Source organism: Patella vulgata, chromosome 2 (assembly GCF_932274485.2).
Source record: "Patella vulgata chromosome 2, xgPatVulg1.2, whole genome shotgun sequence".
NCBI classification, from domain to species: domain Eukaryota; kingdom Metazoa; phylum Mollusca; class Gastropoda; family Patellidae; genus Patella; species Patella vulgata.
In genome coordinates, this window is record NC_065880.2 from 17,273,109 (window position 1) to 17,286,534 (window position 13,426).

Below are 13,426 nucleotides of genomic sequence, written 5' to 3' on the forward strand. Positions count from 1 at the left end.
AGAGGCTCTAGATCTTTGTCTGGATAATCAAGTTATAATTTATTCCCATTGACTTGGAATTCCCGGCCAAACGTCAAACACGTGTGGTTGTTTGTTTTCGGATTGGGGAAATTCGAACTGTGCTCAATGGTAAATGAACTGAATGATTAAGTTTTATCAGTTTTGGTTTATCCATGTGGTTAATAACTTTTTATTGTAACTTTTAAAGTTACATGTCATGTAAGCTAGTAGTAGTAGCCTATAACTTATAAATACGATAAGATTAAAATTATTTATATAATATTAAGCAAATGGAGTGGTAAGACTAAGAGTAAGATAAGATTTTATATTGTAAAATGTATGTCACATGGGTACTAACTACTATATCACATGGCCCACTTCTGGCAGCATACAAATTGATAACCATTCGACAGGGAATGCCCACTAGTCCGCGGGTTCATATTAATCCACCGATATCTATTATTCTATAGGGTTGGGTTAGGGTTCATTAGTCCACTCACTCCACTGATATCTACATATGATAGGGTTAGGGTTATAGGTTTATTGATACCCATATTTAATTTATAGCATTTCTTATAGCGGCGGACTAGTGCACCCGCGGTCTAGTGAACCCCTCCCCATTCGACATATTTATAGTTAATAATTATATATTTGTGTATGATTCATGAACCTTTCAAAGATGCCGTCCCACATACAAACTGTGTGATCTGAGGATATATTTTGACTAAAATAAATATATATTCAGATTAATTTATCCCTAAACAGTTTGCTTCAAATCCCTCTCAAATTACCCAGTGACGGATCATATGAGGACGGTAGGCCCTGAAATGGTGATCTGTGGAGTATAATCCCGGGTTGGATGTCATATACTTAGTTCTAAGCAGTTAGTGTCTATCTAGATTAGTAATCTGAATGAAGTTGCTGCAGATCATATTTCCATTGGAAATTCCAAATAAAGTCCAGAATTTGTTTCTTCAGAAATATACTCAGAGAATTGATTCAAAATTATGTCACTTTCCTATTATCATTGCACGAGTTTGCAAAACGAATTAATAAATGACATCAGTGAGTCAGTAGCATTTCTGGCGGTCGAATTTTCAAAATGTGTCAAATCAAGATATTCTGCGACGAAGGAGAGAGAGAGAGAGAGAGAAATGGGGTTTAACATCCATTTGACACAAACTAGGTCATTTTGGGACAAACATATGTCATAAAAGATACACCTCATATTGATACAATGCACTTGTTACACAAAATAGGCCAACATAATTTGTATTACAGCTTATTTTGCAAACTGAAAGATTTATCAAGGACTTGCACCGAACACGAACCGGTGCTTGTAGAAGAATGTAAGATCAGTCAGTGATAAACCTAAATAATATAATTGATGAATCGCTAAATTTCTGAATTATAATTCAGAAATTTTGCTTCTGTTTCTTGAGACTGGCGAAGTCATCAATTATAACACCCAAATTTACCTCTAGCAACAGTTTGTGCTCAATGCAAGTCAGTGAGATACCGTGAGAGATATTTTTTTTGTCAGTTTTGTTTGTCATGTGACTTGATTGGGTTGGGAATCCATTATCAGCTTGTATTCATCGCAAGTCGCTGTTTATTTACCATTAATATTGAAGCTCTTCAGTAAATTTGTGGGTTATCTGCCAACTTTTTTTTCTGCCGTATATGGATGTTTAATTCTCTGAATGGTCTCATAACCGTTAGCCATAAGATAAACACATAACCACTCCTTATGCCACAGGGGGGTTGGGATGGCCTAGTGGTCTAGAGTGTCACGCTTCGACCTCTAGTTGGCCGGTCACCTCTGGCTTGCGACTGTGGTTTCGATCCCAGGTGTGAGCGTATGTGGCTTGGAGATAGGGGCGCCTTCTCAACCTCGTGGGTTTACTCCGGGTACTCCGGTTTCCTCCCACAGCAAAGACCCCTGCGCATGCGCTAAGATCATTAAAATGAACTTGTCTGCGATATCACCTTCGGTGGAAGCGGACGTTAAACGCTAAGAACAACAACAACAGGAGAAGACAGGCTGACATTTAGGGATACCCTAACATTTTTGTTTTGTGCTTGCCCCATGTTTGTTTTTTCAAGGAATCCAGTAGTTTTCTTAAAAGATTAGGTTTCTCTACTTTCATGTATCGAAATTGTCATACATTTTTTGAGAATAACTAACCGATAAATACTTTCATAAGAATGTATCATTAATTGCAACAAATCCATGTAGGCAAATAATAATCATTTTCTAGAGCGCTGAACCTTTTTATACACCATACACAGCATGCAGATAGCTAATATTAATAATAAACACATTGTTCTTAAGAGCTAACTTCTTATGAGTTGTGTACAATAGTATCAGATTCAAGAGATCAGCATATTTATGGAATTCTGTATTTGTCTCTTATTCTGTTAAAGATACATTATGGGAGATTTTTATAAGGAGTTAGCCATTCTTGCTATAACAGTTCAAAAATAGATGATGAAAGAAGAATATATTGAAAATATCAGTCAAATTACTTTATTCTGAACATAGTTCTCACCAGTGTAATTTTTGACTAGAAATGGGATTGAATTCCATCTTCACCAATTCTTAGTATGGCCGATCATTTGATTGACAGGCGTTAACTCCACCTACATAATCTCTGCTGTCTTTTGTCTGCTGTCATCATATCCGATTTTGAGTTTTACCTTTTTGGATTTTTATAACAATTGGACAATGAGTGAGAGTGTAAATCTTCATTCTTACTTGTATTTTGGGCATGCATTAAATCAATTGAATATAGGACATAATATTATAATACAATTATGATAAATCTATAGGTATACACCAGACCAGTGGCGTTGTGCCTATTGGGGAAATAAATATATCTTTATTGATATTATTAAGACAGAAGACCTGTCCGTCTGTATTAGTCATCACACGATCTCCAGGAATTGTATAATTTGTCATTATCTGTGTTTAGTTTATTGCACTTTAAATAGTTTAGATATCATTTGTTACGGCATCGCTCAACAGCGGCCTCGCTTCGTACACTCTATCATTTAGCCTCGATCCGGGAATATGACGTCAACGTAACGGTTAATCTCCGCTCACGACGCCATTTAAAATTAAATCAGTAAATCAGTCATTGAAATCCTGTTTAAATCCAAGCTGAATCCAAGCCATCCGTGGGTCTACAGAGTTGATTTTGTGCTTCTTGCGTAAATAAAGATCTAATTTATAATTTCTATGACATCTGAAGCCTAAATAAAGGCTTGCAATAATCAGATTTAGCTCTTGCATAATGTATGTTTAAACTATATCGTCGACTTATGAACATATTTGTCACTTTGATAAATCATACGAGTGAACATTACATTGTTTGGTATAGAAATCCGCTAGAAATTATACAGTAGTCATTAATAAACAGATGGCAATTAACTAACTGTAAATGATGGCGATCATTATGTGAATTTCCGATGATGATGTAGTATGATGTATTCAATTCATTCTTCATTAAAACAGTGAGAGAAAAATAGTCCATTGTATATATGCACACGTATGTTCCTCTTTTTAGTCAATTTTTCCCAACCAATCCTACCCATGGTCTTTAAGTTGTATTGATCCTCTTGCATTCAGATGTATTACATTATTGCTCCTCAATACTTAATACTTCTAGAAGCTGGAGGAATTGACATGTTGAGGATTGGTGCAATTTCTTGTGTAAAACCATTCTAATGCCCATCACTATTGAATACACAAACATTACCGATAGGATGTATATCATTCAATAGTCAAGGACTCATGATTTTCTCACCTTCTAGCTCTTGACTACTGCCTAGTTACTAACAATTTTAACTGACTGAGTGATAAACATTCATTATGTACTGTATATAAAGTGACTTAACTCATATATTTATTTTCATTTGTAAAATTTATTTATTTATAAGTAAACAGTATCAACTTTCCGGTGTTATCTACTATTTTTATACACCCACATTTCATTGTGCTATGTATTATGTCATCACCCATGTCTGTCCGTCTGTCCATCAATCCAAAATTGGCCTGTTTACAGTTTTTAACAGAATTTTTTAAAAATTTGTTGTGAAGCATTGGGGCCATAAGAGGATGAATCCTATTTACCTTTTGTTTCTGAGCTATCCCCCTTTTTCCAAAAACACTTTTTCAAATTTGGTTTGATGCGTTGAGGTCAAATGTGAGAAAGGATGAACCCTGTTCATTTTCAGCAATCTAGACCTATCAGTTCCAGAGATATATTTATTATGTGTCAAGAACAGCTTTTATATTTCTTGAAGGATCCTATATATCCCTATTAAATTTGGTCAACATCCAAGTTTACCTTATCTTTTCTGTTTTCATATCTATATGTTTAGTACATTTTTATGTTTTGATACAATAAAATCTTATATACATACATGTATCTAGCACAATTAAAAACTCTTCATCAATATACTCCTTCTATAGACAGACTCTGGATATCTTGGTGGCTTAATCTCTATTGACATGACATGTAACTTGTGTAACAATGTGATCAATATGTTTGGGTGTTTATCTTTTGTATATTTTCTTACGTTTCCTGTATTTGGTTTGTTTTTCATGATCTATGTATGTTTCGTTCTACCCTGTCCTACTGCTACTCTTCAAAAATAATAAATATTGATTACACTTGCAGGAGAATTAAGAGAAAATGCAGTGAAAATTAGATACCTACCTTAAATATGACAAGCCAACAGTGAGGCTGAGGCCCCCCATCGAAGTCCCTCCCTATATAAATAGATGACACATATTGATCAATTGCACATTTGTCTTTTTCAAAAGTATTGAGCAATCAAACTGATTATCTATACATATTCCAATCAGAAAATGTTCACGATCAAACTCAGTCAGGGTTTTGAAGTACCTTCGAAAGGCGGGGGACAAAAATATATTTTTGAAAGAAATATTTTTGTTAATATAATAAAATATCAAGTGGAAAATCAGCATGCAGATATTGTATAAGTGTGCATAATTACATTTCAAAATCAAAACGGGTCATAATATCTAAAATAGAATTAACAGGACATTGTGGTTATGCACATTATTTTGTACACTGTATGACAGCTAGCCTATGAAAAGAGATTTTTAGTGACTATAATATCCAATTAAATATTTGTAAACATTTTGATTTACCTAAATCATTTGGCTGATGTCGTCAGAAAATATCACGGTCTTAGTTGCTTTCCCTTCTTTAATTATGAGGATTGCTCTTAGAATATAATCTTTGTTAATTGCTCCAAAATTGATGTCAAGGTCTTTCCTTTCTTTTATCATAAATTTTCTGGTGCTGTGGCTTTTAATAAGTTACTCAAGTGTTCCCTCCCTCTGATTTGGTTATGTTCTACTGTCATTGTCACTTACAGCTTTATAGCAATCTGTTCTTCATTCTGACATCCAGACCCACAGAATGTTGGAGTGGAGAGTCTAAATCTCACTTCTGCTGCATCAATTTCCAGCCTTTGGTTTGATCTGAGCTCCCAAATACTTTCCCACCTCTCTCATAGTATAGGCATTTACCCCCTTCCCAGATTTTCAATGCTGAGGACTTTTCTCATAATACTTGCAGTCACAATTTTTTCTTTCAGTATGTGTTTATCCCATGAGAGGAAAGAATCCTTGGGCTGGCCCAGGATGACAGTTATTATATAGAGCTTGCACTATTAGAAGGAAGACTACAAATATTTATGAACAATGGCTTCAACAAATTTGCTTCAAGCAATGAAACAAATTTTGGTAGCACATGGATTTTGGTTGGAAAAGTCTTGTCTTCATGGTCAGCAGAATATTTCCAAAATGAATTATGGTACCCCAGGGGCACTGTTAAGAAGAAATATTAAAACAGAATGGTAATTATTAACTGTCATAAGTTATTAGATTTGAAAATTTACCTATAGCCATATGGGACCCCGTTGACGCAATAATACAAAATTTGTTTTCAATGACATTAGGATAGAGACAGTAACATTCGATCAAAGGTCAGCATAGTTAACCACAGTTGTACTATTTCTGTCAAAAGTAAGCATATTGGACTGAAATGAAATGAAATGGCGGCGGATTTAACGTCATACTGTTCTGCTCCGAACTGGGCTAATGAATACGGGCATACGTCATACTATATGCCCGGACAGGGGTACTACGGCCTACTCTTATATCGAACTCTAACTGTCAAGGGATCTTTTACGTGCACGCCAATGTGTATACGGGACCTCGTTTTTTTCGTCCCATCCGAACAACTAGACAGCTGTCCTCCAGAGTTTTAGGCTACTATTTGAATCAAATGTGTACTTTATGGAACAAAGATCAACTCAATGACCAAATGTCAGTCTCTTTGATCGAATGTCAACTTTGTTGAAGAATATATCAACTACTTCATTCAAAGATAGATGATCATTGGCCAAAAGTCCAACTCTTCCACTAAATATTTTTTTTTATAGGTATGATAATGTCATTAGTAGTGATAGTAATGTATTTCCAGTGGAAAACAATATTATTAGTGACGTTACAGAAGAATCAAGTATAGATAAAAGAAAGTTTAAACTATCTTGGTAAATATGTGGTAATTTAATGCTTGGTTATGAGGATAATCCAACATACAAGATTGTTTTTGTCTCTTAGGATGTAGAATCTGTTTGAATTGTTTAATAATCTTTTACACAGTTAACTAACATACTCTGCTAAGTGATGGTGTAGCCTATCTATCTACTCATACAGCAGTCCGATTGCTTTCAAGAACAATAGTTTGCCCTGCTTTCTTGTACAAGGTGAATGCAATCTACCACTATAATCAAGTCTGAAATGAAGTGTAGATTACAGTCAGTACTTTGATTGCCAATGTTAAATAGATTAGCAGAACTGGTGATGACCAATTAATATTTTTTTCAAACTGATGATGCTGACATTTCCTTTGGTTTTAACTTATCTTGTAGTGTAAATAATGAAGAAATGAGGCATTGGTTTATGAGAAGAAATTTTACAGAAGGTTTGTAATACATAGATTCATTTTTCTCATTTTCCTATATTTAAACCAAAAACAACCATTCATAAAGACAACCGACCTATAAATTGCATTTGAGCTATAAATAATCAAACCAATTTACTTATTCAGCACTGTAGAAAGTATTTGATTTCCCTAGAGAAATCCCTAAATATGCTTCAATATCAGATTTTAAAATAACACAGTTGATCCTGCGCCCCAAAAAGTTGGCGAGTGATATTGATATGGGCTCTATCCTCCCTCTATTGCAATTTCATTTCCAGAGCACATCTCATCAACCGTTCAAGATATCTTTATGAAACTTTGTAGGCCCTATACACATGTCAACATGTTGTAGTAGGTATGCCTTTACTAATTAGACATTTCTAAGATTTAAAAAAATTGTGTTTTCATGAAAACAATTGACTTATTTAATTTATAGAATTTTTTTTTCTAAGCATATCTCATGAGTCATTTAAGTTATCTTTATGAAACTTTTTACCTATATCAGCCTATAATAGTAGTTGTTCATTTTGCTAATTAAAAACTTCTCAGGATTTAACATTTTTTGCGTTACCATCAAAACAAATTGACAAAAATGTTCATACGCCCACAGCAGCTAAATCGTCCGGTCAGTCAACAAGAGTTGTCACATATTTTATATCAAAATTCTTTGGAAATCAATATACTTGTTTGTCTCATGACTTTAAACTCTGTGTATCAATCTGAAGTCAATCGGATGATAACTTTAGCCTCTAGAGCGTCACAAGATTTTTCAAAGTGATCAAGTTCCATAACTCTGGCAGTAATTATTGGAAATCGTTGAAAATCAATATGATTCTTCAATTGTGGACGACGGACGGACGGACGGGGGCGACGACAATATATGACCACATTTCAATGTGGACGTATAAAAAATGAGTTGGGTATCAAAATAATATTTGTGTCCTCTTCCTTTTGAGAAAGCAGCAAATTATTAAAATGGGCTGACCCTCTAATTGAGGTAGAATGTTTATTAGGTGAATGTCTTGCTTGACTGATTTGATGATGAAAATTTTCTTAGTATCAGCAGAGAGTGTGTGAGTTTAAGAGTTGTATTTTACGTCCGCTTCCACCGAGGTGATATCGAAGACAAGATCAGCAGAGATAAGCAATGTGATTTTTCAATGCTTTGGAAGAGGATAACTTTGATTCTAGTTGAGTGAGAAAAATTAATGATTGAGTCTTTGGAACACAAAAACTGAAATTCTAATTGATTGAGAATGGTAGTTTCATTACATAAATAATATGACTGTTCGATGATGAAAATTTTCTGCTTAGACTAAGTCAAGATAAGCAATTTGATGGGTCGAGACTGAGTGCTATCTATTTATTTTGGGATTGAGGTGGGGAACATTGGCATTTCTGTTGGCTTGTTATTTCAGTTGTATGTACTATTTTATTGTAATATGCTGTTTTACAGATATGTTAGAACATTACATACCCTCTTTAAATTTAGTGAATGGCCGTCTACCATTTACCCTAGTTCAAATTGGAAAAATATATAATGAGGATCCCGATGAAAATTCTGATGCTCTGTGGAACCGGTAATTACTTTTATTGTCACTGAATATATGATTCTAGTTTTGATTAATCCTGATTTCTTTCCAGTGCTGTGTTTGATATGATTGGGTCTTGGCTATGTAAAGAACACATTGTTCCATCATGTCTAGACTGTATATATAGAACCATCTACCCCAGCTCTTTGGTCACTGGTACTCTGAAATAAAAGTATTAGTTTGCCAACAAATCAAACAGAAATCTCTTGTAAGAGTTTTCTGTAAAGATAGCACTTTTATCAATTAATTACAGTAGTTACATAGATGGTTTTATTTAATGACTAGTGAGTAGAAAGAACATTATATTTAATGATTAGTGAGCATAAAAAACATTATATTTGATGAGTACAAAGAACATTATATTTAATGATTAGTGAGTTACAAACAACATTATATTTAATATTTAGTGAGTTACAAACAACATTATATTTAATATTTAGTGAGTAGAAAGAACATTATATTTAGTGAGTAGCTGAGACAACATTATACATGTATTTAATGATTAGCGAGTAGAAAGAACATTACATGTATAATTAATGATTAGTGAGTTACAAAGAACATTATATATTCAGTGAGTAGAAACAACATTATATTTAATGTTTAGTGAGTACAGACAACATTATATTTAATATTTAGTGAGTAGAAAAAACGTATTTATTGATTAGTAAAGTAGAAACAGAGTGAGATGAAAAAGACATAAATGGTGGATAATATATACATAACGGTATGAAGTACATGTTTATAACTGAACCTCAGGAAGTGCTGGGAAAGTGTTGTTGTTGTTGTTGTGCAGAAAAGGTCAATAAGTAGCGATTAAAAAAATTAAAGGGATATTTTTTTATGTAGGATTATAGAAGAGACAATTATGGCTGTACAACATTATACAGCACCAAGTAACATGTTTCAAACACTGGATCAGTGGATTGTTAATAGACTACGATGGTGGAAAAAGGTAAAAGTATTATTCCATGTTTTATTTTTCTAGTTGTGTATTGGTTATAAGATTTAAGAATACCTATTTGTTTAATGTTAATGGGTCAATTAAAGTCTCATTCATTATGTAAGATTTTGATAAAGAGCTGGTCGTTCTTGCTATAATAGTTCCAAAATAATTCATTCAAAATTAATATTGAAAATTTCATCCACATGTTTATTATTGTAGCAGTGTTACATGTTAAAGCATTAATTGCATATTTTCTACGAAAGTCAAAACATAATTATTTCTATGTCTATATTACATATATAATAGGTTGTCAAGTAACTACTTTACAATTCTAGCACTTAAAAAAAACATTCATATAAACATTTGAGATAATTTTACTCACTGACAGTATTTGTAAATTGTATAATTTCTTTTCACTGGAGTTGTCTTGATTGTCAAGGTCCGTGGTTAAACAAATAAGGATAATGTTGCCTTGTTGAGCGAGACTTTCAAACCTGCACACGTGATAATAACACTGTAAAAAGCAGCGTTGGATTTTAAAAAGAAAAAGATATATTTGCCAATTTCTCAACTGTGTGTATAGATGCCATGTATTTTAAGCTTTTATTTTAACATATTTTAAAAATATGACTTAAAAAAATGAAATTATCGCTTTAATCAAGACTCAGCCTCACTCTTTCATTTTTTAATTGAATCATTAAATGGCGACTGTATCTCATGCATTTAAATCTCCACTATCCGATGGTCTAGAACAGGGGTGTCAAACTCATGTTGATTCAGGTGCCACCTGAACTAAAGTTTTATATCAAAGTGGGCCAGAGATACAAAAAAATATCAAGATAAAGAAAATTTTATTGATTTATTTGACTAAATTCGATAAATATTATATTTGTTTAGACTGGTTTCCAAATTGCCAAGATATTATATTGAACTCAAAGTTCTCTTGTATTACATGCAACTTAGATATCTGTCACATACAGTACAGAAGTCAGAGTTTTACTGAAACCGGAAAACAATAATAAATGATTTCCACTGCTAGATTCTAAGAATTATCAACATGTCAGTTTATTGAAATTTGTTCCGCGGGCCACATTTAAACCCTTGGTGGCATGTTTGACACCCCTAGTCTAGAGGGGGGATTGGATGGCTGAATGGTTAGCACGCGTGCGCTGTATCATACGGTCTGTCATTGAGTCAACTGGCAGGGTTTCGATTCCCCGGATGTATGTGACAAGGAGTAGGGTCGCCTGTCCAACCTCGTGGGTTTTCTCCGGGTACTCCGGTTTCCTCCCACTGCTAAAGACCCCTACGTGCAAGCGAATTATTGAAATAAAAATTAAACCATATGTTAGTCCCGAAATGACCTGGTTTGTGTCGAGTGGACGTTAAACCCCATCTCTGTCTCTCTCTCTCTCCTAGTCTAGAGAATTGATTATAGGCTTGTCATGTGAATAAATGTCTAAATAATGATTTATATAACATTTGAAGCCAAAATAAAAACCTGCAATAGACAGATTTAGCTCTTACATAATGCATCTTTAATCTTGATGTTGATTAACCCTGATACTCCAAGCGGTAGCTCAGTTAGTAAGGCACTGGTTCGCTAACCTGGAAGTCCCAAATCACAGCGGTAGCCGAGAAAGTTCCTTGGATTTCCGGAGTGGTCTCCCCTCGTCGTTGTTACAGGATGGAACTTGTCTAGTCACTTGGTGTGTTGTAAAGGAACCCTTAACAGTTGGAATTTCAAATATGAGTATGCCGTAAGCTCCTGCCCAGACATGTCCAGACAAAATTTCCTTCATAACACACTGCATTTCCAAGCAAATAAGTTCAGAGCAGGCATGTTCAGTTCTCACTTTCCTTTCCACATTTGAAATTACTTCAGATAGTGGTAAAAGGGAGGTTACAACTGTATTATGTACTATTATTAATTCTTCCTAATTTAGGAAATATAATTTTGACATCATCTTGTAAACTATTATGCCAACATAACTGTTAAGAAGAGTTGATGTTGAGTAATCAAATTTCATATGTTATTTAAGATCTGTTGTAATAGTTAGGATTAGTTGAACAAATAATTTATTTAGTTAATTTTCACTCATACACGGAATTAATCCTTTACTTTTGGCTAGTGACGATCTTCTCATCTAATTCTAGGGTAAGCACGGTGGATTACTTTCTCATGTCAAGCCTGAAATTTTCATTATCTCAAGCCAGCTGTAAACCGCATTTTTGTTTTGTTGAGGGCCATCTTGGCTAGTAATTTTGACACTTTAAAACCCCAATTAGTGACTATTAAAGATGACTCTCAACAGAAAACTGTATAGTGTACATCTGCCCAAATGTAGTCATTTCTATTTATTTAATATTCTAGTTTTTAAGTAACCCAGGAGAGCTCTCTACAGTTGAAGTAAAATCAGAAAGTAGTGATATAACCATGACAAAAATACAGTATAAATGCCCATGGGGATTAGAAACTATTGAAACTGTATGCAATATACAAGATCAACATTTACAAAACTTAGAAACGAAAACAGGTATTAGTTGTAAGGTAATTAATTTTTTTTTCTTTGGTGACTTAGGGGTGGGTGGGGCACTGGCTCGCTAGCCTGGAGGTAGGGTGTTCGTTCCCTGCATTGGCCTAGAAAGTTCATCACGATTTTCCCCTTGTTTGTGATGCAGGATGGAGGGCCTGACAAGGACAGCTGTCTAGTCGTTCAGATTGGATGAAAAACCGAGGTTCCGTGTACACATTGTCACGCACGTAAAAGATAACTTGACAGTTGGAATTCGATATAAGAGTAGGCCATAGTGCTGCTGTCGGGGCAAAATTTCCCTCATAGCACACTGTATGGCGTATGCCTGTCTTCATAAGCCCAGATCGGAGCAGAACAGTAGGATGCTAAACCCCATTTCATTTCATTTTCTTTGGCTACTTAAAATATCAGTGAACCTCCTTTCAAGTCTAGAAATATCCATATCGACTATCAAATTTTTTCTCAATTTACATTTTTTGTAAGTTATCCATTTTAAAACTTGCTTGGCTTAATCAGCTAGTCACATAGACCCTATAAAATTTAAATTTTAATAGAGATTTATTGCACTTTTCAAGAAAAACCTAGTAATTAATCTCTTCATTTTATTGAAATGTTATCGTCTGTCTTTCACACTATTTGTCTGTCACACTGTGCTTCAACTTGAGCTAAAATGTTCAAATTGATTAGATGTTTGTTTATGATTGAATGTCTTGACAGAATTAGATGATGAACATTTTCAGCTTAGGCTAAGCAGAATTAAGCAATTACATTGGCCGATGGGGACATAAATCTGTAACTTTGATTTTAATTAAAAGAGAGTAATGAAACTTGGTGTATAGTTTCAATACATGTACATCAATACCTTGACTGAGTTCGATAATGAGCCCTTTTGTGCTGGTTAAGCAGAGTGATATGCAACTTGATTGATCGAGCAGAGTGATATATGAAACTTGTTCGAGCAGAGTGATATATGCAACTTGATTGATCGAGCATCATAACTTTGATTCTCATTGAGTGAGGGTAGTGAAACTTAGTGTATAGTTTCCTTTCAGCAGTACCTTGACTAGTTTGATGATGAGCTTAAGCTAAGTAGAGACTTCAATTTGATTGACGGAGCATCTCTTTCTAATTGAGGTAGGATGTACATTAGTGTGTTTTAGGTGTATGCCTGAATGGAGTGTGATGATGAACATTCTCCAGCAGAGATAAACAATTTAATTGGTTCATTCTTTGGAACACAGCAACTTTGATTCTAATTGGGTGAGAGGGGCGAAACAGTAACTCAGAGAATAGTTTCTTTACATCAATACCTATTTATTTAAAACT

General features: G+C 34.2%; 1 protein-coding gene across 1 annotated transcript in view; it reads left to right on the forward strand.

The window, feature by feature from the left end:
* LOC126811111 (DNA polymerase subunit gamma-2, mitochondrial) overlaps positions 1–13,426 on the forward strand; it is a 20,173-nt gene continuing 6,747 nt past the window's right edge. Inside the window, exons 1-7 of the mRNA XM_050536579.2 lie at positions 1–129; positions 5,635–5,895; positions 6,484–6,594; positions 6,976–7,028; positions 8,485–8,608; positions 9,467–9,572; positions 11,938–12,114. Coding sequence (XP_050392536.1) covers positions 5,741–5,895; positions 6,484–6,594; positions 6,976–7,028; positions 8,485–8,608; positions 9,467–9,572; positions 11,938–12,114 — 726 coding nt within the window. The 5' untranslated portion in view covers positions 1–129; positions 5,635–5,740. The remainder of the gene's footprint in view (positions 130–5,634; positions 5,896–6,483; positions 6,595–6,975; positions 7,029–8,484; positions 8,609–9,466; positions 9,573–11,937; positions 12,115–13,426) is intronic.